The sequence below is a fragment of the Brugia malayi genome, assembly GCF_000002995.4.
Source record: "Brugia malayi strain FR3 genome assembly, contig: Bm_v4_Chr1_scaffold_001, whole genome shotgun sequence".
In the NCBI taxonomy this organism is placed as follows: Eukaryota; Metazoa; Nematoda; class Chromadorea; order Rhabditida; family Onchocercidae; genus Brugia; species Brugia malayi.
Window position 1 is genome coordinate 8,713,868 of NW_025062475.1, and position 24,131 is coordinate 8,737,998.

Here is a 24,131-nt window from a genome sequence, read left to right on the forward strand (position 1 = left end):
ATGACTGCTATCATCAAAAATAGCTAAGCAAAGGCAATTTAGCTAATAAAACTGAAAAGAAAAAATCCATTCATTTCACTAACCAAAATCAATAACTAACGTATGTTGAAATGAAATCCGTGCTTTCATTTGCAGCTACTTTTTGTTTCTTGTCGAATATCACCAGTTTTGAAAGACTTGATAAATTTATCAAAAAAGAAAAAATATTTTCTTTTTAAAGGATTCAGTCTACAAATTCTTGCACCATTTCCTTATTTGGCGCTTTTTTTTTGAACAAATATAAGAATAAAAATTTTTAAAATCCAATTGTTAAGACAAATTGTGTTATAGCTAAATACTATAACCATAAATGGCATAACGACTTATTGTTTTTAATAGAAGGAATGCAAGGTTCAGCAAAAATTACTTTAAATGTAACGAATGAAATAGTGAATTTTGATAGCAATGGAGAAAAGTTCTTATGGTACGAGTATGAATGAGTGTATTTTCAATATAAAAACTGGGAAAATGATTTATTATATTTTAGAAGTTCATCAGTAAGTTTAGCTTTAAACATAATTATTACTGAATATTCAAATATTAAGCAATTATTTGCTAAAATTCATTTAAACTCTACAAGCTACACTTTATATTTGGATACAAAGTTTTTCACCTTGCTGAGAAATTTTCTCACTGATATCCATTACTATTTGATGAACCATTTCAAATGCGAAGTCCTTTTCGATGCTTAGTAAAGCTACAACTTATTCAGGAATCATTCTTTGAACTTAAGCGGCCTTTGTAATATTGAACAAAAAAGTAAAGGAAGAAAGGGAAATAAAATAAAGCACAGTGATGGCACGAAAGTAAATTTATAGATAAGTCTTAGATGATGTGAATATTCTGAAAGCTATTATACACAATTAGGACTCATATGTTATTAGATATTTTATTAGAATAAGTCAGCAGAAATTTATATAACTGTAAATTGAGCTTACAAAAAATTGTTTATTGAAAAGCTGTGGTGGACTGCAAGGTCCCTTATGTCATTGTCGGACGATGCTTCTTTTTTGCAGCTTCACTTTTTTCTACAATTTAAACAAATGAGTTGCCTGTAAGCAATTTACCTCCTCTGCCATTCATTTTGACTTTTTTTATGAATTTGTAATAAGAGAAAGTCAATAAATTACTGTAATAATTTTTGAGCAAACGTTAGCTTTGTTTATTCTCACTAAAATAGACAAATAATTTTAAAATTGTTCATTTCACTGAAAACTTTATCATTAATAATTTTTCATTTTTCTTTGGCATTTCTGTTGATCGGTGTAACAAATTAAATTTTAAGCTCAGTGATCAGATTAAACTTGATTGGCACATCCAATTTTAATTTTTTTTTACACATTACATATTAAAGTGAAATTGTTCAATTTGATTCAATGTATTTTTCCTGAATTCATTAGCTTCAATGTTTTAAATGAATTTCTAAAATTTCTTCTGATTAATGCTATTCATTGAAATTAACGTGAAGCAAAAAAATTATTTCGGTTTGTAAAATCAGAGCCAATTTCATTTCCATTAGCCTTAATTACAAATGACAACACTTTACTTAAACTAGATTTTCATCTTTCTCCTTAATCTAAGCTTCCATCTTATTCTATTTTAAAATAAAAATTTTTTAAAGACGAGAAATGGTTTGGTTGAGTGATTTCACTATGCAATATAATGTATTACTTTACCATAAGAATGTCTTCAATAAAAAGTTCTATACTCTAGTCCTCATTGAGAAATACTCGAAACTACTTCTATCAAAGGCTAGGTAAAGCATATTAGCTAAGGTATCTTGAGAAAGTATTTAACAGTAAGCAGTGAAGACAGCTTAGCTTACTCAGTGCTTTCATACATTCTTCAATGTCCTCGTAAGAAGCCTTAAATTGCTGCATAGCACCATCTTCCATCAGTTATTTCATATATTATCCCTTTCATACAGAACGATTACTTTAAATCTTCACTTGCAGCTTTTTTCTTTCTCCAAAAATTAAACCAATTGATGCTTTTTTTTCATCAGCTATCAGTCACATTTCTATTCTATTCTCTTTCTCTTTCCTTTTTTGCAAATAAATAAAAGTAATAAAAAGGAAGCAGTTGTAATTACGACAAATTTTTTGAATTTATACATTTATTACAAAAGTCTTTACATCTGACTATTTTTTATGGGTCGAACTGACTGATGTACTTCTAATCACAGGAAAATTTCAGGATGACTTTTTTTAAAGTAAATTTCTGAAAGATCACTTCAACAGAAGCATATTCTAAATTTAACAAGAAGATGTGCACTTGATAGATGCATCATATTTATTCACACTTAATTTGTTTTTTTCTTCTCGTATGCTCTGCTTCGTTAAAATAGATGAATCAAACTATTTCATGCATATTTCTGTAGTTACTTGAAAATTCATTTCCCTGATGTAGATGGATTTTAATGTCGAAATTGGTATATAAATTTCAAGCAAGGATTTTTTCCTGCATTGAACTATTGTAAAAAATAATGCGGGACAATTTAAATATAATCCAAGAATTGTTGCCCTATTCGCTATCATTTATCTGAAATGCTTCCAATCTTCAGTCAAACGGCCTGTTTTTGGTGCTTATTTATGATCTCTTTCAAATCATTACATATGGAAATTTTAATGTAAATTAATATATTTACTAAGATTAATTAGATCATCAGACTTTTTTTATTAAAAACGTGAAAGGATGAAGAAGCATGAAATAAATATGAAAAAAATGTATATTGAATTTTGATATTGCGACTTCAAATAATTAAGTCATGAAATTGTTACTGCCTGAAATTGAAATAATACAAAGATGAGAACATGGATCGAATTTACGAAAAGATTTTATCATTTTAATTCTCTCACAATAACTATAAAGAAATAGTCCCAAAAATGTAAAAAAAGGCATACATGCATTTGAAAAGAAAATAAGAGATGCACTGATCGTTGAGCAATTTGAATCTAATCGGGAATCAGTCTTCCGGAAGTATATACGGTACTAACAGCACAGTCATTAATTTAATTCCCTCACAGTTCGGTTGCTGGTAGAAATTTGCTTTTATGTTATTCAGGGATACATAAACAAAACATAACAAAATTGTGAAAGAAGTTAAAGAGAATTGGCTAAGTGAGAATGACAAATACATTTTATCATTTTAATTCTCTCACAGTAAATGATTTCCTCTGATTTTTACAAACGAATATTTGCTTATTATCACTTAATTTTATTCATTTTTTGCAAATACTTTAAATATTCAATGGAAATGTTAATGCACTTTTTTATTTTCTAAATTGTAAGATTGAAAAGCGGCTGCCACGGTTAAAAAGCAGCCACCTACAAATGGAATCATCACCTGGCGACAATACATCAATTGATTTAGTGCCAACAGCTGGGCCAAGTTTGACTTGTATGCAGAATATTGTTCTCCCAAAGTTTGTTGTCTTTTCGAGATATAACATGCTACTTGCTTGGATTGCCACCTGAAGTTTGCTTTGTAATCTGGATGACAGCATGTAATAACTGAAAAAAAAAAAAAAAACAAGAAAACAGCTATTTGATATCATATTACTATTGACACACTTGCATACATTGGTTTAGAAGCGATTCATTGCAGAAAATTTACTAAGGTAGGACGTCTCACACCAACAATACAATTAGATGTTGACGATACTTTGGTAAAATTTGGTGAGAAAATACGCGATCGATGGCTTATCAAAGTAATAAATAATTGGTTCTTGAAAAAAAGTTCAAGCTTACATTTCTGTTTTTAATATTTATTCAACTCTGAAATGCTCATCTTCATATGCAGAATTTTTTCTAAGTTCAGTAAAATCTCGATTTATATCGTGAGTCGAAAAAAATCTGAATAAAAGAAATAAATGATATTATTTTTTCTAGGGATTAATTGGTAGTGGAGGATATGGAGAAATATATTATGCAACAGATTTGAAAATGAGTGGGGAATCAGTAGCTGTTAAAGTAGAACCTGTGATAAGGAAGGGAAAAGTATCTAGACGAATGATCCTAGAGCAGAAAGTAATCGGATTTTGCCACTTGTCGAACTTGAACACTGTATTTAGCAATTGCTTCTCAGATAGAAAATTGGTGCACTGCAATCGTAATTGCTTACTACGTCCTACATTCTTTCAAAATGAAATTTTGAAATTTAAGTTAGCTGGTTATCAGGTAATGTTACGTCTGCAAGGTCAACCTCATGCACCTCTGATGTGGGGTTCCGGAACGGAACGTGGCCTAAATTATATTGTAATGCAATTACTGTCAACGAATGTCGCCGATCTAAGAAAGCAGTGCCCCTTACAACGATTATCAAAAGCTACCTCAGGACGAATAATGCAACAGGTAATATCGAAAATGTGTCACTTTTAAGACAGCATTGGTATTTTTGATCTTCCACTTTCATTTCTTTTTCATTTCTCTTCTTTTTTTCTTCATTATCAATCTTTTTCGACCAAATACTTCGTTCAGTGAAATTCTGAATCAAAATCTGAGCAGAAAATTCTATAATCTCTGTCCGAAAGATCAGATGAGCTTGTGAAGTTTCAAAATGTCAGTTGTTAAATAAAGAAATATGTCACAAATTAAGATCAAATTTCAGTACTTATTATCACAAATTAATTTGCTTTGATTTTGTTTCAAATTCCATTAAAAGTAGCTACGACAAAATTGAGTTTACTGTGTTCTCTCATTGCAGGCAATAGCTGCCCTTCGTGACATCCATAAAATGGGATATATTCATAGAGATGTAAAACCTGCCAACATGTGTTTTGGTCTGACCAAAAAAGTAGGTCAATTGATAATAAAATCCGGTTCTTTTGTATTCATCTGAATGCTTTGCAAATGGAAATTGAAGATTGAAAGCATTAGCTCTTATAATTTACAAAATTCCATAATGCTATATATTACCTGCATGGTTTAAATTATTTGAAGATTTTATTTTTCATCAATTTTTTGGAAACTGTAATTTCAGTTTTTATTGGTAAATAACTCGAACTGAACAAATACCAAAATAGTATTAATATTAACACACACTTAAGAAATATGAAATATGTCTATCAGAGCACCAGGCGCTTGATCATCGTGGATTATGGTTTGGCGAGAAAATTTCGGCAATCGGATGGAAAACCAATAGAGAGAAGAAAACGAGCTGGTTTCCGTGGAACATTGCGTTACGTGTCAATGCGTGTACATGATCGGGAAGAGCAAGGACCATCAGACGATTTAATCGCACTTTTTTTCACGCTTATAGAAATACTTAAAGGAGAATTACCCTGGAAGGATGAAAAAAATGATGAAAAAATGAAAAGTGCTAAGATGGAGTTGGTAATTTCATGTTTCTCATTCATCGATGTTAATGTTAAGTATCGATAAATCCAAGCAGTTTTGTCTTGAAACACATCGAAATTATTCGATGAGTTTTGAAGGTTAGAAAACTATTTCTATTTCAGGTGAAAAATGATTTTGTCAAAATATCCGAAAACTTTGGTTCCAGCTTGGGTGAATACGGTCGAGCAGTAATGACATTAGCTGTAGATGCCGAACCTAATTATACATTTTTAATTTCAGTCATGAAGGTTGCAGCGCTTGAAATTTTGAAATCCTGGGACTGAGCGATTTACTTTCTTGAAAATGAAGGACTTGCTTTTGAAATAAATGCCTCAACCATTTACTGCACGACTTCCAAACTTAAATTAAACAAAGCAATAAAAATACTAAAAATATGAAAGCGATAGTCCCATCTGTCATCTATTCCAAAATTAGGTTATCATGAAACCCAGAGAAAAATGAATTTTGGTACTAACTTCAACATTTCAGCCATAATTTTATAGAATTTGGCTGGTAATCGACCTTTAAACGATCCATATGATTGGGAAAATGATTATCTGGAAGTGCTAAAGGAATATAAATAATCACTTCGCTTTATATATATATTATTTTAAATATATTGTTAAGTTTATGCATTGAGCAATACATCGTTGATTTGTGTATTAGGTTTATTTCACATTATTTATGAGAACTTCATTAAGTTATAATGAAACTTTACTCAATTCACAAAGCAAATGCGAATTTGTATGTAAAACAGTAGTGTCAAACTAGTCTCTAACTCATTCAGAAACTTGTTAAGAAAATGATGATTAAGTGTAATCTCGTTTCTTTTGCATTTGCATAATTCTCTTTAGTTTATTAATGATGCAAGAATTTAGATCACAAGTTCACACCAAGTATACAATGTAAGAAACAGCTTTCGTCCAATAATAAAACGTGGTTATTGCTAAATTAAAATCATTCTTGATTGTTATATTTGTTGCTAACCAAAATGCTACATTTGTCAAAAGTCTTTTGAAATGTCGGTGGAAAACGTTATAAGCTGCAGATAAAGAAAGGTTTGAAGCTAAACTATGAAGGAATGAAATCTTGCATAAAAAATTTCCCTCAAAAGTTGGAAAATTCACTGAAATTTAGTACCTATTATGCAACATTATGAAATACTTTGTTGAAATCGTTGAAAAATCCCCAGTTGATATTGTATTTATTGTTGATAGCAATTGGACCGAACATACCTTCATTACCGATACTAAGACCTACGAAACAGATAATATATAAGGAGAGGTAGAAATCTTCATAATTTCAATAATCTAAAAGCATAAAAAGATTAATATAGCTTCTAATTGATATCATTCTTTGATCATCTGATTTCAGCTATATTTCTGCATGTATTATGTATTATTATGATATTTTATATAATATATTAAGCATTATCATTATTATTAAATGGCTTTGAAAGGAAACCTCTCAACGGAGCCAATGAAATACCATCCTTTCGGCCAATGGGCATGCCAAGTACGTTCACCGTCCGATCATGATCAACTTCGACTTCCTCACGATGTTCTTGACTATGACCAAACGATTCTAACAATGTCAATATTGATGGCACTGCTATTTGCGACTAAAATTATTTTAAATAAGAAAATTCTCTTAAGAATACGTAGTTTCCTTTCCTGCTTATGAATATTACTTAAGATGCGAAAATTAAAGGTCATATATATATAACAAATCTTGAACAGATATCCACTCAGTACTAATATGAAAAAAAAAAATATATATATATATATATAAATCATTTCCAACTGAATAAAAGATACATAGCTAGAATATATATATAAGAAGGATGAATTTATCTTATGCAGTGCAAAAATAAATAGAAAAATTGAAAAAGTTGATGTTGATTAAATGCATTAATGAATGAACACAAAATTACAAGAATTCATCAAGATAATGGAGTGATTTTAGGTGATTGGATAATGAACAGGAAAAATTGTTTTTTATAATGAATGATTTTCGTTACATTTTTCAAAATTAATGGGTTATGAAATGGATCAGTAAAGAAGTAAGTTTTGTATGTGCATTTGCGGTATTTGAGGATTTAAATTTGGAAAGCTTCAAGACATAATGGTCAAGTATCATCAGCAGTAACAAGCTTGTGGATTTAGAGTGATTGAGTTATCGAGCTAAATTGTTTTTAGATCAGTAAGTCTTAGCAGAAGCTTCAGAAATGATGTATTAAATAGATTGGTTTTTTGATCTTTTGGAAAGGTAATTTGCAACCTTTGCTTGTTGGATAAGAGTTCCATTTTTGGTTGAAGAATTGATAAGGATTATGCTCTGGGGTGTTGTAGGTTTTGAAAAAAGTGCAGGGCTTGTTAGCACAAAATTTTTTGGTGAAACAGTCGCACTGATGGTTGCAATGAGACCGAGCGGCTGCAAATCCTGAAGAAATGCATATTTGGGAATTCACATTTGGTATAAATGAATCTAAAATATAAATGGACAAATGATTAATGTCGACTGCATTGATAGTAAATTTTCAGAAAAAAGCTGTGTTGATTACTGATAAAAGTCTGGACAAAATAAATGAAATTTTTTATTCCAATTTAAATTCTTCACTTGAAAAACAATGAAAACAAAAAAAAAAAAAAAAAAAATAATAAGGAAAACGAAAACATATCTTGGTAAGTCGATCAAACTCATTAAGCGATTTGACAAATGGATCGAATAGACGTTGTTTTGGCTCAGTATATGCTTTTACCTTCTTCGCTGATCTCAGAGAATCAAATATTGATCGCAATGGACTTATTACTGAATTCCCCCGGGATTTCTTCTCCGCCTGAAATGAATTTTCCAACTTCAGTAACTTGATAGTGATAATGCCTCACAAGATTTTGTTGTACATAAATATTATCTGTCCAAATAATTTTCATTACTGTAAACAAAAGACTTAGTTATTTCTGCAAGCTATAAAATAAACATAAGTGTAAAGTGCAAACGTAGAAAGTGTTGGGTAAGCATTTACAGCATTTACATTTATTTATGTGGTATATGTGGTCGATGTTCTGAAATAACAGTTATAAAAAATCATACTTCATTCGCAAATTCGAATGCTTCCGCGTTCTGTTTCGTTGTATCACTATCTCTATCCCAAGACTTTAGCCGTGGGTAAATAATTGCTTCGGTGTCTCTTTGACTTTCAGCATGTGTTTCTGAAATTATTCTTCAGCATTAATTTACTTCAAATTAAAAGAACGCTCAATATCAATAGATATCTAATTATGGAGAAAGAAAACCTTCCGGGAGTGACAGTTGTCTATTTTTAATACGAAATAAAGCGTTGCACCACAGTAAATGATGAAAGACAAATATTGCTTGAGGTTTCATCAAGTATTCTACAAGCAAGTATTTCTGATGACAACGGAAGAAAGATAGTTGTCGAAGGTAACAACTCTCAGTTTTTTGTGGCTAATTGATTAATTTTTGTGACCCTCTACAATTAATTTATTTCCCAAAGTTACCAAAATAGTTTATTCTGGGAGCACAAGAATAACATCACCAAAATCAACAAAACTATCTGTTACTAGTAGTTTCAACTGACTGACTGAACTACCTGACACTTAATGCGTTAGAAACTTTAGCAATAATGATTACGTTAGATCACTTCGCTTGATCAAGCTAAAACACGAATGAACAACCACAAAACACCCCCATTTCCTGATATCATCATCTCTTTCATGCATCGATGCAGAAAAACCACGCAGTCCTAAGAATATGGTAATGCACCCATGAGAATTTATATAAAACAGAAAACAAACCGAAAGAAAGTTGCTGTGCACTTTTCGATTTAAAGATAACTGATAGTAGCAGCAATAGCGGCCGCCATAGTGAAGAGGTAACGGATGACATAATGAATTTGTTGTAAAATTATAGGGACCAATATGTCATTTGGGTTAACCCATTTACAGTTATCCCACTTCCATGGTAAATGTGTCGCGAAAACCAGCCTCCTCAAACATTTATTCACTTCACGGCACTGAATATGAAAACTTAACAAAAAGAACTTCACAATATTTAATATGCTTATTTACTACAAAAAAACGTTATTAAATATTTGGAAAAAATAAAAAGAATCAAGTCTGTCACATTCCGTCAAAACCCTTGTTATTTTCTTCAATAAATTACATTACATATTCCGTAAATTCATTTCCTATGTAACAGTAATTAATGTGATATTTCAACAAAAAAAAAAAAAATTGCGTCCTTCAACAAAACTGAACCTAAGATGTTTCTCAATTATATGAGGAAAATTAATCTTTTCTGTCATATAAAACAAAGAAGAAACACCAACATTGCGCACGCTCATTCACTCAGTAATCAAAAAAATGCTCAAAAAAGTACTGAATCTAGCAAATTCGAGAAATACGAAAAAAAAAATGCAAAAAAATTTCTCAAGCATTGATAACTTTTCCTGGAAATCCCATTTTCCATCGGTAATTTCAAATTCAGCTAAGAAACGATGACACAACTGTCAATAAGAAGAAAAATATGAACATAACGACGTGAACAAATTTATGAAACCATAAGGCGTGGTGCAATTGACATAGACATTAATTCCTGGAATAGCAGCTTGCAAGCATATGGAATACGAAATGCCGACACTTGTGTTTTGTTTCGGCAAGCCTGGAAATGTTTCACTTATATTTCTCAACCCATGAGTTATTTTTGCAAATGAAATTCAGTGTCCCATACCGAAAAAAATTTACAAAAAAATTCACAAAACATGTCGAAAATTGTTGATTTCTAATACAATATTTAAAAAATATTAAAAATTTATTCAAAGTAACAAGAATGAACACCAACCAATAATTAATATTTATAACTTTTTGTAAAGCATAAACAAAAAGGAGTATTCCAGTTTCACTTTTTTAAATGATGTACTCATTGATTAGCAGCCTACATATTTTGGTATACAAAAGATATTCACAATGAGTGACTAGAAATCATAAAATTGTGGATGGCTATTTCAAATCATCTAAAACCAGTTTCCTCACTTACCTTGCACTCGAATGAGTTTGTTCGCAAATTAGCCACCACGATTAAGCCGCAATTGTTGCAAATATATACATGGTAAGGATCAGATACTTCGAAAAGACGTTCTCGCAAAAACTGTGCTGCTCCGTGTGAAATTTGACAATCTCGTTCCATTTCGCCGAAACGAAGACCGCCATCTCTTGAATTATTTCATTTCTCAGATTACCTTTTGCTATCCCAAATCTAAGAATCTCAAGCATAAATTATAGAAGCAAACAAAAATATGAAAATACCTAGCTCTGCCCTCCATGGGTTGCCGGTTCATCATTTGTACAGGTCCACGAGCTCTCGAATGAATTTTGTCATCCACCATATGTTTCAATCGCTGATAATAAGTTGGACCCAAGAAAACCTACAAGATTTACGAAAAATTCTTCTTTTTAAAATCAAAAGGAAAACTCGAAGTACTCAGCAATGAAGGAAATTAGACTATATACATTTCTGAAACTTGAAGCATGCAAACAAGTTTTCTTCTAATGCTGAGATAGCACAGGGCTTCTATTAAGCTTTAAAACAGCAAGATCAAAAATTAATTTTTACTTACTTGAATTGTGAGTTTTCGACCAGTATGTCCATTATACATGATTTCATTTCCACGGAGGTGATAACCATATTCTTGCAATAAATTACTGATTTTCTGAACATTAACAGTGTCGTTGAAAGGTGTTGCATCACCAATCTCACCTTTGTTCGCGGATAACTGAAAATTATTTTGAGTAGTCAAATGTATAGTGATTATGTTGAAATTGCGACGATAACGATAATTGTACATGATAAGGATCAGATACTTCACAGCAAAAAATCTCAAAAGAATATGAATTCTCATGTTTTTTTAGATAATGGAGATAAAAGAACAAAAAATAGAATCTGTATCCTTAAAAAATCTCATTATGAAAAAAAAAAAAATGTTTACACACCTTCCCTTGCAAACATTCGATCAAGTGTCCAATTGTCATACGAGAAGGCACTGCATGAGGATTTATAATGATATCTGGAGTTATACCCTCATTTGTAAAAGGCATATCTTCCTGAAGATTCCCTGCATTTAAGTTAAGCAAAAAAAAAAAACCACCAAACCGAAGCAGTAAATTTATCAAAAATTCTGCAGTGCAACTTTAACGTTCATGATCATCCTGACAAATACGACTAAAGAAGCTATGCTATATAAACAAAAAAAAAAACACTAACCTGTCTGTACATCATACCCATCGTACCTTTTTGACCATGTCTTGATGCAAACTTATCACCAATTTGTGGAAGACGTACTGAACGCACACGAATTTTAACGAACTTGTTACCATCCGTGTTTAGAGTCAACATAACCTAATTCAACAAAGATAGATTTTCAAACACAGGAAACAAACTCTATATAAGCAGAAACATGCTGCGTATATAATTCTTAATTTAAAAAGAAAAAATTTCAAAAAGTACTTGGTCAACAATGCCTGTTTCACTACTTCGTAAGAATGTACTAGCGTCTTTCTTCGTATACCGCTTGATTGCTGCATCCAAATCATCCTCCTAAACAACACTGATGTTGGACATTACTGAGACAAAAAGTTTCTTAGAAACTACTAATAACTTATATGTTCATTTAAAAACTATAAAAAATACGAAAACAGACGGTGTCTGGTAGTGATATGGTCTTTCCAATAATGACGTCATCGCCCGAAACACGCATCCCAGGTGATATTATACCATCTTCATCCAGCTTATCGTAAAGTGAATGTCGCATACCCGAACATTTATCCCTGAATATTGCATTAATTATTTGGAAGGTTGAGATAAACTGTTCAAAAATCACAAAAGAAATACCTTGTGGGCTTCTCAATCAATTCTTCATTTGCGTTATCTAGATTTGCTTCTTGGTCACGATATGAACGATAAAAGACCTTAAAAATTTTAATTATTATAGATGGCATTATTCCTTACTGCTAGCTAAAGTTCATTAGAAAGGTTTACGCCAAAAAAGATGCTAACCGATCTAAAGAGACCTCTGTCAATACCAGACTGATTCATGATAATGGAATCTTCTTGATTGTAACCAGTATAAGACAAAATAGCAACGATAGCATTAATTCCTGCAGGTAGTTCATTGAATCTAAAAATGCATTTTTTAAAGCGCTTCTCAGATAGCACTTTGTATTCTTTGAAAAAACTCTCTCCAAGAATTTTGACAATTTATTATTTAGCACCTGAGATATTCCATAGATCTAGTTGTGACCAAAGGCTTCTGTGGATAATAGAGTACATGAGCAAGCGTGTCCATTCTAACATGAAAATTGGTAGTGTAGACACCCATAGCTTGTTTGCCCATAGCGCTCTAAAAAAAGACTTCATAGGAATATATATAACTTCGAGAAACTTACACATTTATAGAAACGTACTTGATATGTGTTTCGTGGGCTTTGGTTATGGTCCGGAAAAGGTATAATTGAAGCACAAACACCTAAAATCATTGCCGGATGAATTTCACAATGTGTATAAGTATCGCAGTATCCTCCAGCTTTCAAATCCTCTGGCATCATTGCAAGCATCACTGTTTCTGTAAAACAATGAACTAAAATAATTGAAAAATGACTAAAACTACACCGAATATAACAATACTTGGGTTTAAAATAGGTCAGGCTAGTCTGACCTTCTTGTAAAAAACGAAAAAATTTTAGCTGCATACTTTATCCATTTACTAAAATACGATATTTACATCTAGAAAAAGATATTCAAAATGCTCAAACCTTCCTCCATAGCATCAATAAGCTCTACTACGCCACCTGCAACAAGTTCCGACCAAGTATAGCTGTTATCCTTCAGTTGATCAATATGCTTCCTCTTCAGAGCTAATTTTTGGTTCTCAACAATCAACAGTGGTCTACAGACACGTCCAGCATCCGTATAAATACGAATTTCCCTATCTCTGATATCTCGCACCATAGATACCTACAGTTTTTTTCAAATTCCAAAGGAAAAAATCAAGAAAAAGACGGAAATCAGTAACTTTTCTCTTCAAATACAATTATAATACGTACTTCCGAAACGATAATGTCCATTTCTCTTCGTAGCTTTTTCAACGTTGTCATCAGCTGTTCGGGATCTCTATGGATACCAACCCAAGCACCGTTAACAAAAATTTTTGTTGCATCAGCAATCGCCGTTGGTGCTACTTCTGTAATGTGTTTATCCTTAATAACATATTTAAAATAAACAACAATAAAGAGACCAAAACAAAAACCTGACCCAAATTTTTATTAGGACTATTTCATCCTTTCAAGCAATAAATTCACTGGACCTTCAAGGTTTTCCATAGACCACTCCTCCAAAAATTCAAGAATTGGCTCCGGTAAACTACCAACAGAAATGTATGCCATAAGCGCTAGATTCTTTACCAAGCCAACAGCTTGGCCTTCAGGAGTTTCAGCTGGGCAGACCATACCCCACTGTGTATTATGTAGCTGACGTGGCTTTGCTAGTTTTCCTTCTCGCCCAATTGGTGAATTGCAACGTCGTAAATGCGACAACGTTGCAGTGTATGTCAAACGATTTAGTACCTAATACGATTTCATAATACACGATGTTAAAATAAAGGCTAGAAATTGAAAATTCATTGAATTCAAGTACCTAATTTTTAGAAAATTTAATTGCATAATAAGGAATGGATAAAACAAAAAAAACTAAAAATAAATAAAACTATACCTGGCTAACACCAGCTCTTGATTGATGTGCTTTTTTCTGATCTCCCCAGTTACCTGTTGCTAAAGAATACGCAAGGCCTCTAGTAATAAGTGGCGTTTTAACGCATAAATCTAACATGAAATCACCATTCTTATTAATGTACTTTTGTGCCGTTAAGCGTACCTTAAAAAATACAAAAGTAAAATTTCAATAAATGATGAAAAGTATCTGAAACTTTTTTTTTTTTTTTTTTTTTTTTGCAAATACCCACGAAAGAAAGAAAGTTTTACTAGGAAGCAAATTAATAATCATTTTAAAAGACAACCAATAAAGCATTAGTTTCGGCTGACTCAAAAGTTTTTGAAAATTCACTTCTTTTAGAAGATTCCTGAAAAGTGCTCGGAATAGAAATGCTAGCAAAGGTCCAGCAAGATCCAATCGCTTGTTTCCCATATGATCACGATCATCCAATTCACGACGTCCAAGAGCTGCCAATAGTAGTCTGTGGACCATGTAACCCAAAAAATACTGAAAGTAATGCATCCATTTTATTTTGTTCCTTTATTTATTGTCATACAAAAAAAGAAGAAAAAAAATTTCCTTCAAAGACTGAAATTGTTATCAAGACTAAATTCTGGAAAATTTGTACGGAACCATAATTTTATTCGCAAAAAATTTATTGAACAGTAAGATGATTTATAAAAAATATATGTAGATATGAAGAGTTATTACTGGATTTATCACTATAATTTTATTCACAGCAGCATTAACTTTGATGACAGTCCTATACTATCCTAACCATTCGAGTATTTAAAAATTATATAGAAAATATTAAAATGCATTGAAAATACCAATGCTGAATACCGTTCAATTAAAAAACTGATTATGACATACCGCTTTCTTCGTTTCGCAAAAATCTGAGATGCCAACATGCGGAAGCATTTCTTTCTGTAATATTTCTCTAGCATATTTAATACGTTGCTCCTTTGTTACGCCTGGCTTGGCACCACGTGCACCAATGAAGTTTAGTGCAACATTTTGTTCCTGTAAATTTAATACTACAACAAATCAGTTTAAATTCAGAATGTTGTTGAATAGTGTCAAAGACACCAGAAAAAGACATGCAACAACTAATCCCCTAGAGTGCATTAACTTTTTTTCTTATTTAAAAAATTTCTTTTGTAAGCAACCAAATAAGAAAGCAATGTTAAAAAAAAAAAAAAAAAAAAAAAAAAAAAAACATGATATGTAAATGGTGATGTAATGAAACACAAACATGTTTTTCGATAAACCGTCATTAAATACGTTAACCAAAGCATACCTGAATGACAAAAGCTTCATCGAGACTTGGTTTTACCATCTCCATCATTTCTGGATCTTCGAAATCGTAGATTATGTGTTCCAGTATATCATGGTCAGACACAAAACCTAGAGCGCGGAATACGATCATCACAGGAATTTCCTGGAGGGAAAATCTTGTCAGCATTATTTAATTTCCACAATTTATTTATTCGATCTATAAAACTTTCTCAAAAGGCTCAGAAAGCAAAAAAGATCAGAACCTGTTTAATATATGGTAAAATGGCAATAATTTTAGGTCCCATAGCAGATTTCTTGCTACCTCCGCCACCTCGAGGTAACATGTTAACCCAAAGAGTAGACGTTGGACGGCTGAAATATTTGAAACCATCAAGTTAATTTGTTAAACAAATTTCAACATTATTTTAATCTGTATATAAAGCACAAAAATTTACAAGCATCTAGTGTATCAACCTAAATGTCTTCAAGAGACAGAAAATCTCAATCTGTCCTATTTACTTCATCGGTCATTGGTCATAAGTTGTCACATGATATTGTCACTAACGTAACTTCAAGTATGCTTAAAAAATATTGTTTCAATACTTGCCTTGAATTTTCAAGACAGGAACGACATTCAGTCTTGTATGTATACTTCCCATCTTTCATAGAAAAAACATATACTGTATTTGTAGCCATTTTTTCCTGAGCAATCAGAACCTGGAAATTAAAACTTTTGCTGAAAGTTCCAAATGTTGGTTAAGCTGTACAAGATTAAGTTTATAGAATTCAGCTCTACTGAAACTACCTTTTCAGAGCCGTTAATGACAAAGTAACCGCCAGGATCCAAAGGACACTCGTTTAACTCGGATAAGTCACGGTCGGACATATTCGCTAACATGCAGTACGAAGATCTAAATCCATTATATATTTTTATGATTCATATTACTAAAAATAAACGTATAATATTTATCTTTTTCTTTTTAGTATTGCAAATGTTCTTCACTAATTCTTATTTTAAATGAAAAAGTGAAGAAAATCGAAAAGAAACCGTCTTGAAAATTAAACCTAAGCATGATCGGAATCTTCCCGACAAATACTTTTTCATATTTAGTTTCCTTAGGTTCTTCACCACTTCGAGTCATTGTCTTCGTTATGTCAATATAAAGAGGAGAGGAATATGTCAAATTTCGAAGACGTGCCTTAAAATCATTTAAATTAATCATTTGTCCTATAGTCACAAACAACTGATGGAAACAGCAAACATGTTTAACCAAAATCAGTGTTATGTTAACCTTTTTATTTTATAAATTAATCACATCTACAAAAACGTCGCTGCTTAGAAAATGTATATGTAAGTATTAAAAACGTATTGTATTTTAGAATGCTGAACATGCCTCATTTGGCATCATAGGAGTTGGTGCGCCGTCCTTTTCCCAATGAGTTGGCTTTGAAAGATAGATCTGATCGAATTTTAATGCGAACTTGATAGGATTCTCCACATCACCTATAAAATGTATAATTATAGTAAACCTGAATCAAAAATTTTGTGGTCGTGGACAAGCGCCATTAGAAAGTACATATTACCGGAGAAATGTTGAACTTCAGACTGAAGCTCAACAGGAGGTGAGTCTTCAACAATTCGTTGGACATTCATTTGAATAAATTCGTCGAAACTATCCAACTGTTGCCTTACAAGGCCCTTCTCATCGAAATAGGCCGAAATCACAACCCAGCATGCTTCCTGAATTGAATCCATACAAGGAAGGTTCCTCACTGTTTCAGTAAAAGAGGTAATATATGACATACCTGCCACTGTTCTGATGAAATTTCTTCATCCTCTTCGAAGAGAGCTTCTTCAGTTTCATCATCTTCTTCAAACATTCCTTCTAAAACTGTAACACTGAGGAAAGAAATACTGCAATATACATCAGGAACAAAACTGATTATGAAAAAAGCAAAACCCTATGAAGAAAGCGAGTGCTGATTAAAGTAAATATATCATTATGAATCATTGTCTTAGTCGTCCACTAAAGAACAAAACAAAGACCACTGTTCATCAGCAAGACGCTTTTCCAGAAATGCCTCTGTCAATTTTGTCTAATTTGCAAGCACCGCAGATTGTGTCTTCAAAACACTTCCTTCAAAAAACTATTTGAAGAGCGTACTAAGACTAATACTACTGCCAGTAACAATGCTTTACACTTATCACAGAGACCAACCTCTTACAAAATTAACATTTCGGTTCAACACTAATTTGGAAAACATACTGTTGAACAAATAAGAGCTGCTAACAAACATCTGCCCTATGAACTGTCAAATCACTGTCTACCCACCCTGAACCCACCCAACTCACTCTACCCCTCATATCCTCCCGCATTACTGTACTCGGCCTCTCCTTGCTTCTGTCACGCATTTCAGTCTACTTTCGATGGACAAATGGGTATTTCAAGGCCGGCAGATCTTGCTATTGTAAAAAGTGATCTGTGAGCTGTTTTTCTTCGGCTATCTGTCGGTTGTGAGGTGAAATTCCCGAGGGTGACTAGACTGTGGCGTTTCTCGACAAGCTTAGAGTAGTGACTTCTTTTACTGAGGTTTAGATTTCTGTTATTTTTTTTTATTGCTTTTGTTTAAAGCTATATGCTGTGTATTTTAACTGCTTGCTTTGTTGTTCGGGAATATCTGAAAAAAATAGACCGAAAACTTGAAAATTACCTGGAACTTACGATGGAACTAATGAACACAAGGACTGATAGTGAGGAATTTAATCTATCAATCACTGGAAATCCAGAAATATGGGAAGGGTAAGTTGGACAAGTAAGCCACTATACATCACCGAATTTACCGAAATACCTGATCCCGTGACCAGAGCAGCAAAGAATAATTTGGCGAACTTAATTTTTTAATGTCTACAGTGTTTCTGAGTTATTTTCAGCATTTTGGTGGTGGCATAACCATTTCGAACATTGATTCACTGTAACTTAAGTCAGATCCAATTCATTCATAATATATATTGGTGTATCACGTTAGAACCAAGGTAAAATAAAGGTAGTCATCAGAATTGTATGAATACTAATGTATTTTTTTTTAAATATATCTTTCTTTTAAAGGTAAAAAGTAAAAACATGAAGTTAATGGGATATTTGAGACTTTAATTGAAAGCTGCGTGCCGCGACATATATATACTACGATGTTTTTCCAACAAATAGTGCTATCTCTGGATTTTCTTTAGCCTTACATTTTGCAAGAAACTTGACTTCAAGATTTCAAAGCTCGGAAGCAACTGCCGTAGCTTATCTCTACTTCCTCACAGCACCGCCTTACGACTACGAAAGTCTCTCTCGTCCTAGTTTGCAAGAGACAGATCGGTATTTCTTGGTCGCATGTGGCTAAAGAAGCGTTTAATAAATGGAGTTTCGCTTATTTTGTACTTTTGATAATTAGAAGTAAATTGGGCCGTGTATTTGGGTCTCTCTTGCTTCCTTTATAGCAGCCGCTACCCTCAATTGGTCAAGTCATGGAAAGTTTTTTCAATTCTCCTGAAAAGTAACTTGTGAGATCTCTTCAGTTCTTGTAATTCTCCAAATGATTACATTTTAGTTGCCTTGTCATGTTTCACTTTCAGTGGTAAGAACGAATACACAGTGCTTATAGAATTAAGATATTTTTATGTATCTGTTCTATTTACATTTACCAGATTTTAACGTTTCTTGACAGTTGTTTAAAATTTTAAAATTGATTGAGCTTGGATAATCCCATTTCTAGAAGTTATGCTAGAATCTGAACAGCAACAACAGCTGACTGACGGTAGATCGTTGGGAAGTTGTCAGCAAACCAATGCTGTAACCTCACAGCAGCAACAACTAACCTTTCTAGTAACTACTCAGCAGCCGCTACCCTCAGTTGGTCATGTAATTGGACAACCACAATCAGTTCAGAACCAAAATTGCTACATCTCAACTGGACAAGTAACAAGTGCTCTGAACTGTGTATCCTCGCCTGTACCTTCAAGAACAACACCCTCCACACCGCATACTCATTCGGCAATTTCGTCCCCTTCTTCTCTTTCCGTTCAGTCGACGAATGGAGGTCAGTGTTCCGTACAGTTGAGAGGCACTGCTTCATGTCCGCCACAGTCTTTATCAAACCCTTCTGCGCTATCATCGACTCGAGTTAACGCACCTTCTCCTGTGCAAACCTCCTCTAATGCAATTGGTACAGTTCCTCACTTTCAACGACAACATTCTGTATCATTCACAACAGGTGCTAGCTCACATGCGGATCATCTCCGCTGCACAACGAGCACGAACTTCGATGGAGAATACGATAATGTCCATCGACAACAGCCTATCATATGCGATGCTTCGTCACAACAAATGTATCACAATCTACAGCTGCACCAAGCTCGTCAACAGCATATTTTGCAGCCTTCTCGCATACAGCAACATCATCAGCAACAAAAATGCTTGAAACAATCGGCAACAATAAATCAGCAAAACCAACATCAGAATTCTTTATTGCAACAGCAACAGCAAATGCTGCATTGTCAACAAACCCAAGTGACATTGCAGCAACAGCAGTTTCAAGTGTTGCAACAACCACAACAACAACAAAATTTTCCACATCAGCCGCAAATCGTTCAACAGAAACAGCAGATGCAACAGTCGCAGCATGGATATGTACAGTTCTCACTGCAGAAACAATTAAAGAAACATTTTATACAACAACGTGATGATGGTGACGAGGAAGAGGAGGATGTGCAGCAGAGACCACTGACAGCAAAAGAAGAATATAGGGAGCTGAAGCATCGCTTCAAATTTCTCGTTTATGTGAGTTTTTAAAAGAAGTACTTCTAGACGAAAGTTCTTAGGTGCTATATTATATTAATATAATGTAATATATATATATATATATATATATATATTAAAAGCATTGAATGTTTGTAAAGTTAGTTTTAAAAAGAAATCTCGATGTTGTAGCGCATCCATTGTTTCTGTAATGAGGTGCTGATCCCATTCTTTCTTTTTTTTTCTTAAAAAGCAGGACTAGTTTAGGAGAATGAATGTTATCAGGAGGAACTGCGAAACTTGCAAAGAAAATTGTTAAAGCTTTCAAGGGATAAAAATTTCTTATTGGATCGCTTGCTGCTCTATGAAAAACTAAGTGATTCGTCGGATGAATCGGATTCGTCTGTAAAAACTGTCGAAGAAAAGGTGCCACCCAAAAAGTAATCTGTTTGTAGTATTGCATTAATATGAAGTATTAAATCACCTCAAAAAAAAAGTCAGCGGCACGAGAAATTATGCCGAGATTCAATTTGCTCATTTTTCTGATTTAAGCCTCAGGTCGTTAAGAAATGGATGGATGTTTATTATTTTATTATAAAGGCAGTTTCTCACGTTCCATTCTCTACATAAATTTTATTTTATTAAATGTCACTATTTGTGACAATGGATTTGAAGATTCACTCTGTTGATATTTCCAGAAAATCTCGTCCTCCTGCTTCAAGGCGTCGTTCAGCGAATGCGAGAGCTAAAGGAGCAAATAATACCAGTTGTATAGATTCAGATGCAACGAAGATCTCAGTAATGGAACAACAACAGCAGGTACAAAAACAATCGTTAGAGCAGCCATCTGAACAACATCGGTTACCGGTGCAAGATACAGGTTCCCCTTTTGTTGAAAAATATTTTTTTTAGCTTTAAACATTTTGTGGCATTAATTAAAAGGCAAAGTCTTTTTCAGAAAATTTTTAATTAGTTTAGAAACATCCTGTATCAGTATTCCGGTCTGTTCTGCAGCGGAAACGGGCACTGGGGAACAGCATACTGCTGTTTCGGTTCCTATGTGCTGCTCATCAGAGCGAAATATCAAAAGAGAAGAAACAATGATCGGCCCTCCAACAACTGAAAATGCGGTGTTTGAAGAAAATCGAAGCGTTCAATTCTCGCCATCTGCGTTTACTTCGTCTCGATGATGATGATTTCCAGACTATCGGTTTTATTGAATTTTTTGAAATTTTTGACACTGGGCTCATTCAGTTTGCATATGTCTGAGCATAATGGTATTAAATAAATTTTTAGTTTTTACGTTAGTGAAAGTGGTAGAAATTTTCACTTTGATGTTGTGATACTTTCCCTGGAATTATGCATTCCGTAATATCCCTTTAAATACTATTCTCATTTGGTAAGATTTCGATAGGAAGACTTTTCTTCATTTTCTGCTACTTTTAGCAATGTAGTTCAAAAATTCGAGTGCTGAGAAAGGGCTAATCTTGATTCGTAACTCTTTTATATTTTGTTTATTTTTGGGACATAAAGATTCAAACAGTCTCTGTTGTGATGCATATATAATGTTGGTATACAACATACAGGAATTCGATCTTTGCGTTGTTTACTTTTAAGGATTTAATATGTTCAGAAATCACGTGCTGCAAGGAAAAATATTTGGTGTTTTTTCAGTTGATTAGTAACTTGAGATAACTCTGGTCATGATACATGATGACCAGTGTTGCTACACTTTTTGCGGATATCATTTTTCCTTGCAGATGTTCCTGAATTACTATTTTTATAAATAATCATTTACAGAAACATAAGTTTCAATGAATAGGACGTCTTCCACTGCCAGAGCAGTATCGTTGAGAGTGTCAACGAAGTGCAATAATCTTATGTCATGGCTCAAACGGACGGAAGGTCCCTTGAAAAAAGAAACTGCAGCAAAGATTTCATTTGTTGAGGGGAAAGAAAGCTTAGGTTTCTTTTATATATTTGTCATTTGGATAGTAATAAGGTAAACACTATTACATTTGAGTATTTTTGCTAAAAATTTAAAAATAATGGTACTTCTGAAAATTATTCAGTCTCAGGAAAAGATGTTACGTCACAAGGATCAGTAGAGTATCTAAAAAGTCTGGTTGAAGATACTAATTGGCGAAAAGTGCTTTTGGTTGAGTTTCAAAAGGAATATATGGATAAAATTGTTAAATTTTTGATAATGGAAAAGGAAAAGGTAATCTTAAAATGATGATTGTTAATAGAAATGGTAACTTTTACCACTAAAGGTTTTAAAGGTTGAATGAAAGATGAGTTTAGAATTGTTTCCCGTTTATTTCCTTTTTGAAAGTTTTCCTGAATTGCTTGTATTCAGGGAGTGAAAATTTATCCACCTCAACATCAAATTTTCAACGCTTTCAACCTCACTCCGCTGCAGCAAATTCGCGTTGTGCTTATAGGTCAAGACCCTTATCATGGCGAAAACCAGGTATTTTATAATTCCACAATTTCAAATTCCAGCATGCATTTAGAATAATTCATGCAGTTAAGTTTCAGGCACATGGACTGTGCTTCTCAGTTTGCAAAGGTGTCAGACTTCCACCCTCACTTATAAATATCTACAAAGTTAGTCATTTGAAATTCGTGATACTTTTGCTTCATTTTTAATTGTATGTGCCTTATTTACGGTATTTAAGGAACTGAAGACGGATATACCAAATTTCAAAGTTCCTGCCCACGGCTGTCTCGAGTCTTGGGCTCATCAGGGTGTCTTTATGTTGAACGCAACACTGACCGTTGAGTAAGTAATGTTAATGGTATTGAGTAAACAGTCATAAATGGCAATGAAATTATCAACAAGTTAGCTAATAATGAATTGATATTGCAGTCATTGTTTAAAAAATTTATATCTGTTAAGCTCCAGTTAGGCGATCTACAAAGTAAATCACAACGAGTGAATAAAATGTCTGAGTGAAACCTACATAAAATTTACGTATTTTATATAGGATACATTTTTTCTTTTGTTATCCTGATTATTTAATTTGTAAAAATGTTTAGAGCTCATCGACCAAATTCGCATAATCATATCGGGTGGCAAAAGTTCACTGATGAAGTAATTCGAATCATTTCACGTGAATGTAAAGGAATCGTCTTTTTGCTTTGGGGGGGATTCGCTCACAAGAAAGAATATATAATTGACAAGAAAAAGCACATTATTATCAAGGTGATTATTTTTCAGCCATATTTGTTTGAAATGTGTCAGATTGATTAGGCTTGGAAACAATCTGAAATTCACAAATTTTTCTAGACTGCACATCCATCTCCACTAAGTGCACGCATGTTTTTGGGTTGCAAATGTTTTTCGAGAACCAACGAAGCTCTGATGAAACTTGGGCAACCGGTTGTTGATTGGGGTGCATTCTGAAATCTTTTGCTGTTGATTTTTTATACCCGATATATGGCTCGGAATTAATGCAGCGTTTCTTCACTTGTTATGTGTCATTCCAATTTTTTGTTAACTCACAGTTTTTATATAAATTTGCTTTTTTGTGCTTATTGTCTTCGTGGAAGTCTTTACTTGCATTCACTTACCTCACTTGTATGCTCATTCTTAACTCTTGTAGGAAACATCTAATTTCTTACTTTTGAATACTGTGCTTATCTTATTTTCTCAATTCTGCTTTTGCAATAATCTGTTATGTTCTTCATTGCAAAAAGAATCTCATTTTATGAAAAAATCTCATTGTCAGGCTTTTTTCATACTGCTGCATATTTCCTATAAATTGATTTTCTATTGACTTTTTTCACAAATGCACTTTTACAGTTTTACAGTTTGGAGTTAGAAAAATGACACTGATAAATTTCATTGTTTTTCTGGAGGTCTGCAACGGTACTTTTCAGATAATAAGACACATCTGCCCAGAT

The 24,131-nt window shown here is 33.0% G+C and overlaps 6 protein-coding genes across 11 annotated transcripts; 3 read left to right on the forward strand and 3 right to left on the reverse strand.

The window, feature by feature from the left end:
- Positions 1-3,372: 3,372 nt before the first annotated feature.
- On the forward strand, positions 3,373-5,960 carry Bm7412 (Uncharacterized protein; the record flags this gene model as incomplete). 5 transcript variants are annotated; one of them, XM_043077169.1, is made up of 8 exons in its annotated part: positions 3,373-3,464; positions 3,647-3,749; positions 3,931-4,068; positions 4,219-4,392; positions 4,745-4,834; positions 5,110-5,373; positions 5,499-5,624; positions 5,880-5,960. In XM_043077169.1, 8 exons carry the CDS (start codon positions 3,373-3,375, stop codon positions 5,958-5,960), a joined length of 1,068 nt encoding a protein of 355 aa, XP_042933103.1. The 5 variants fall into 5 exon arrangements, with proteins under 5 accessions (XP_042933103.1, XP_042933102.1, XP_042933104.1 ...); XM_043077168.1 differs by lacking the exon at positions 3,931-4,068; XM_043077170.1 differs by lacking the exon at positions 5,880-5,960 and having other exon boundaries at positions 5,499-5,660.
- Positions 5,961-6,519: 559 nt separating this feature from the next.
- Positions 6,520-9,285, reverse strand: Bm10821 (Uncharacterized protein; the record flags this gene model as incomplete). Its single annotated transcript, XM_043077173.1, has 6 exons — positions 6,520-6,632; positions 6,841-6,997; positions 7,657-7,818; positions 8,138-8,215; positions 8,470-8,588; positions 9,195-9,285. The coding sequence occupies 6 exons, from the start codon at positions 9,283-9,285 to the stop codon at positions 6,520-6,522; spliced, it is 720 nt and encodes a 239-aa protein (XP_042933107.1).
- A 663-nt stretch (positions 9,286-9,948) lies between these two features.
- Positions 9,949-17,319, reverse strand: Bma-rpb-2 (Uncharacterized protein; the record flags this gene model as incomplete). Of its 2 annotated transcripts, XM_043077174.1 has the most annotated exons (26): positions 9,949-10,059; positions 10,435-10,609; positions 10,704-10,822; positions 11,015-11,170; positions 11,388-11,498; positions 11,659-11,793; positions 11,902-11,991; positions 12,095-12,221; positions 12,286-12,362; positions 12,451-12,571; positions 12,666-12,793; positions 12,858-13,015; positions 13,206-13,407; positions 13,497-13,633; positions 13,757-14,015; positions 14,161-14,322; positions 14,512-14,667; positions 15,034-15,183; positions 15,461-15,601; positions 15,702-15,810; positions 16,046-16,155; positions 16,244-16,349; positions 16,504-16,637; positions 16,833-16,942; positions 17,023-17,179; positions 17,245-17,319. In XM_043077174.1, 26 exons carry the CDS (start codon positions 17,317-17,319, stop codon positions 9,949-9,951), a joined length of 3,516 nt encoding a protein of 1,171 aa, XP_042933108.1. The 2 variants fall into 2 exon arrangements, with proteins under 2 accessions (XP_042933108.1, XP_001900562.2); XM_001900527.2 differs by lacking the exons at positions 14,161-14,322; positions 14,512-14,667; positions 15,034-15,183; ... (6 more) ...; positions 17,023-17,179; positions 17,245-17,319 and having other exon boundaries at positions 13,757-13,898.
- Positions 17,320-19,205: 1,886 nt separating this feature from the next.
- Positions 19,206-21,412, forward strand: Bm10820 (uncharacterized protein; the record flags this gene model as incomplete). The annotated part of the gene is made up of 4 exons (XM_001900528.2): positions 19,206-20,264; positions 20,490-20,662; positions 20,921-21,102; positions 21,201-21,412. 4 exons carry the CDS (start codon positions 19,206-19,208, stop codon positions 21,410-21,412), a joined length of 1,626 nt encoding a protein of 541 aa, XP_001900563.2.
- On the reverse strand, positions 19,315-19,599 carry Bm14270 (Uncharacterized protein; the record flags this gene model as incomplete). The annotated part of the gene is made up of 1 exon (XM_043077175.1): positions 19,315-19,599. The coding sequence occupies one exon, from the start codon at positions 19,597-19,599 to the stop codon at positions 19,315-19,317; it is 285 nt and encodes a 94-aa protein (XP_042933109.1).
- A 624-nt stretch (positions 21,413-22,036) lies between the features above and the next one.
- On the forward strand, positions 22,037-23,631 carry Bma-ung-1 (Uncharacterized protein; the record flags this gene model as incomplete). Its single annotated transcript, XM_043077176.1, has 7 exons — positions 22,037-22,187; positions 22,295-22,443; positions 22,582-22,695; positions 22,764-22,832; positions 22,904-23,007; positions 23,265-23,430; positions 23,515-23,631. The coding sequence occupies 7 exons, from the start codon at positions 22,037-22,039 to the stop codon at positions 23,629-23,631; spliced, it is 870 nt and encodes a 289-aa protein (XP_042933110.1).
- Positions 23,632-24,131: the final 500 nt, after the last annotated feature.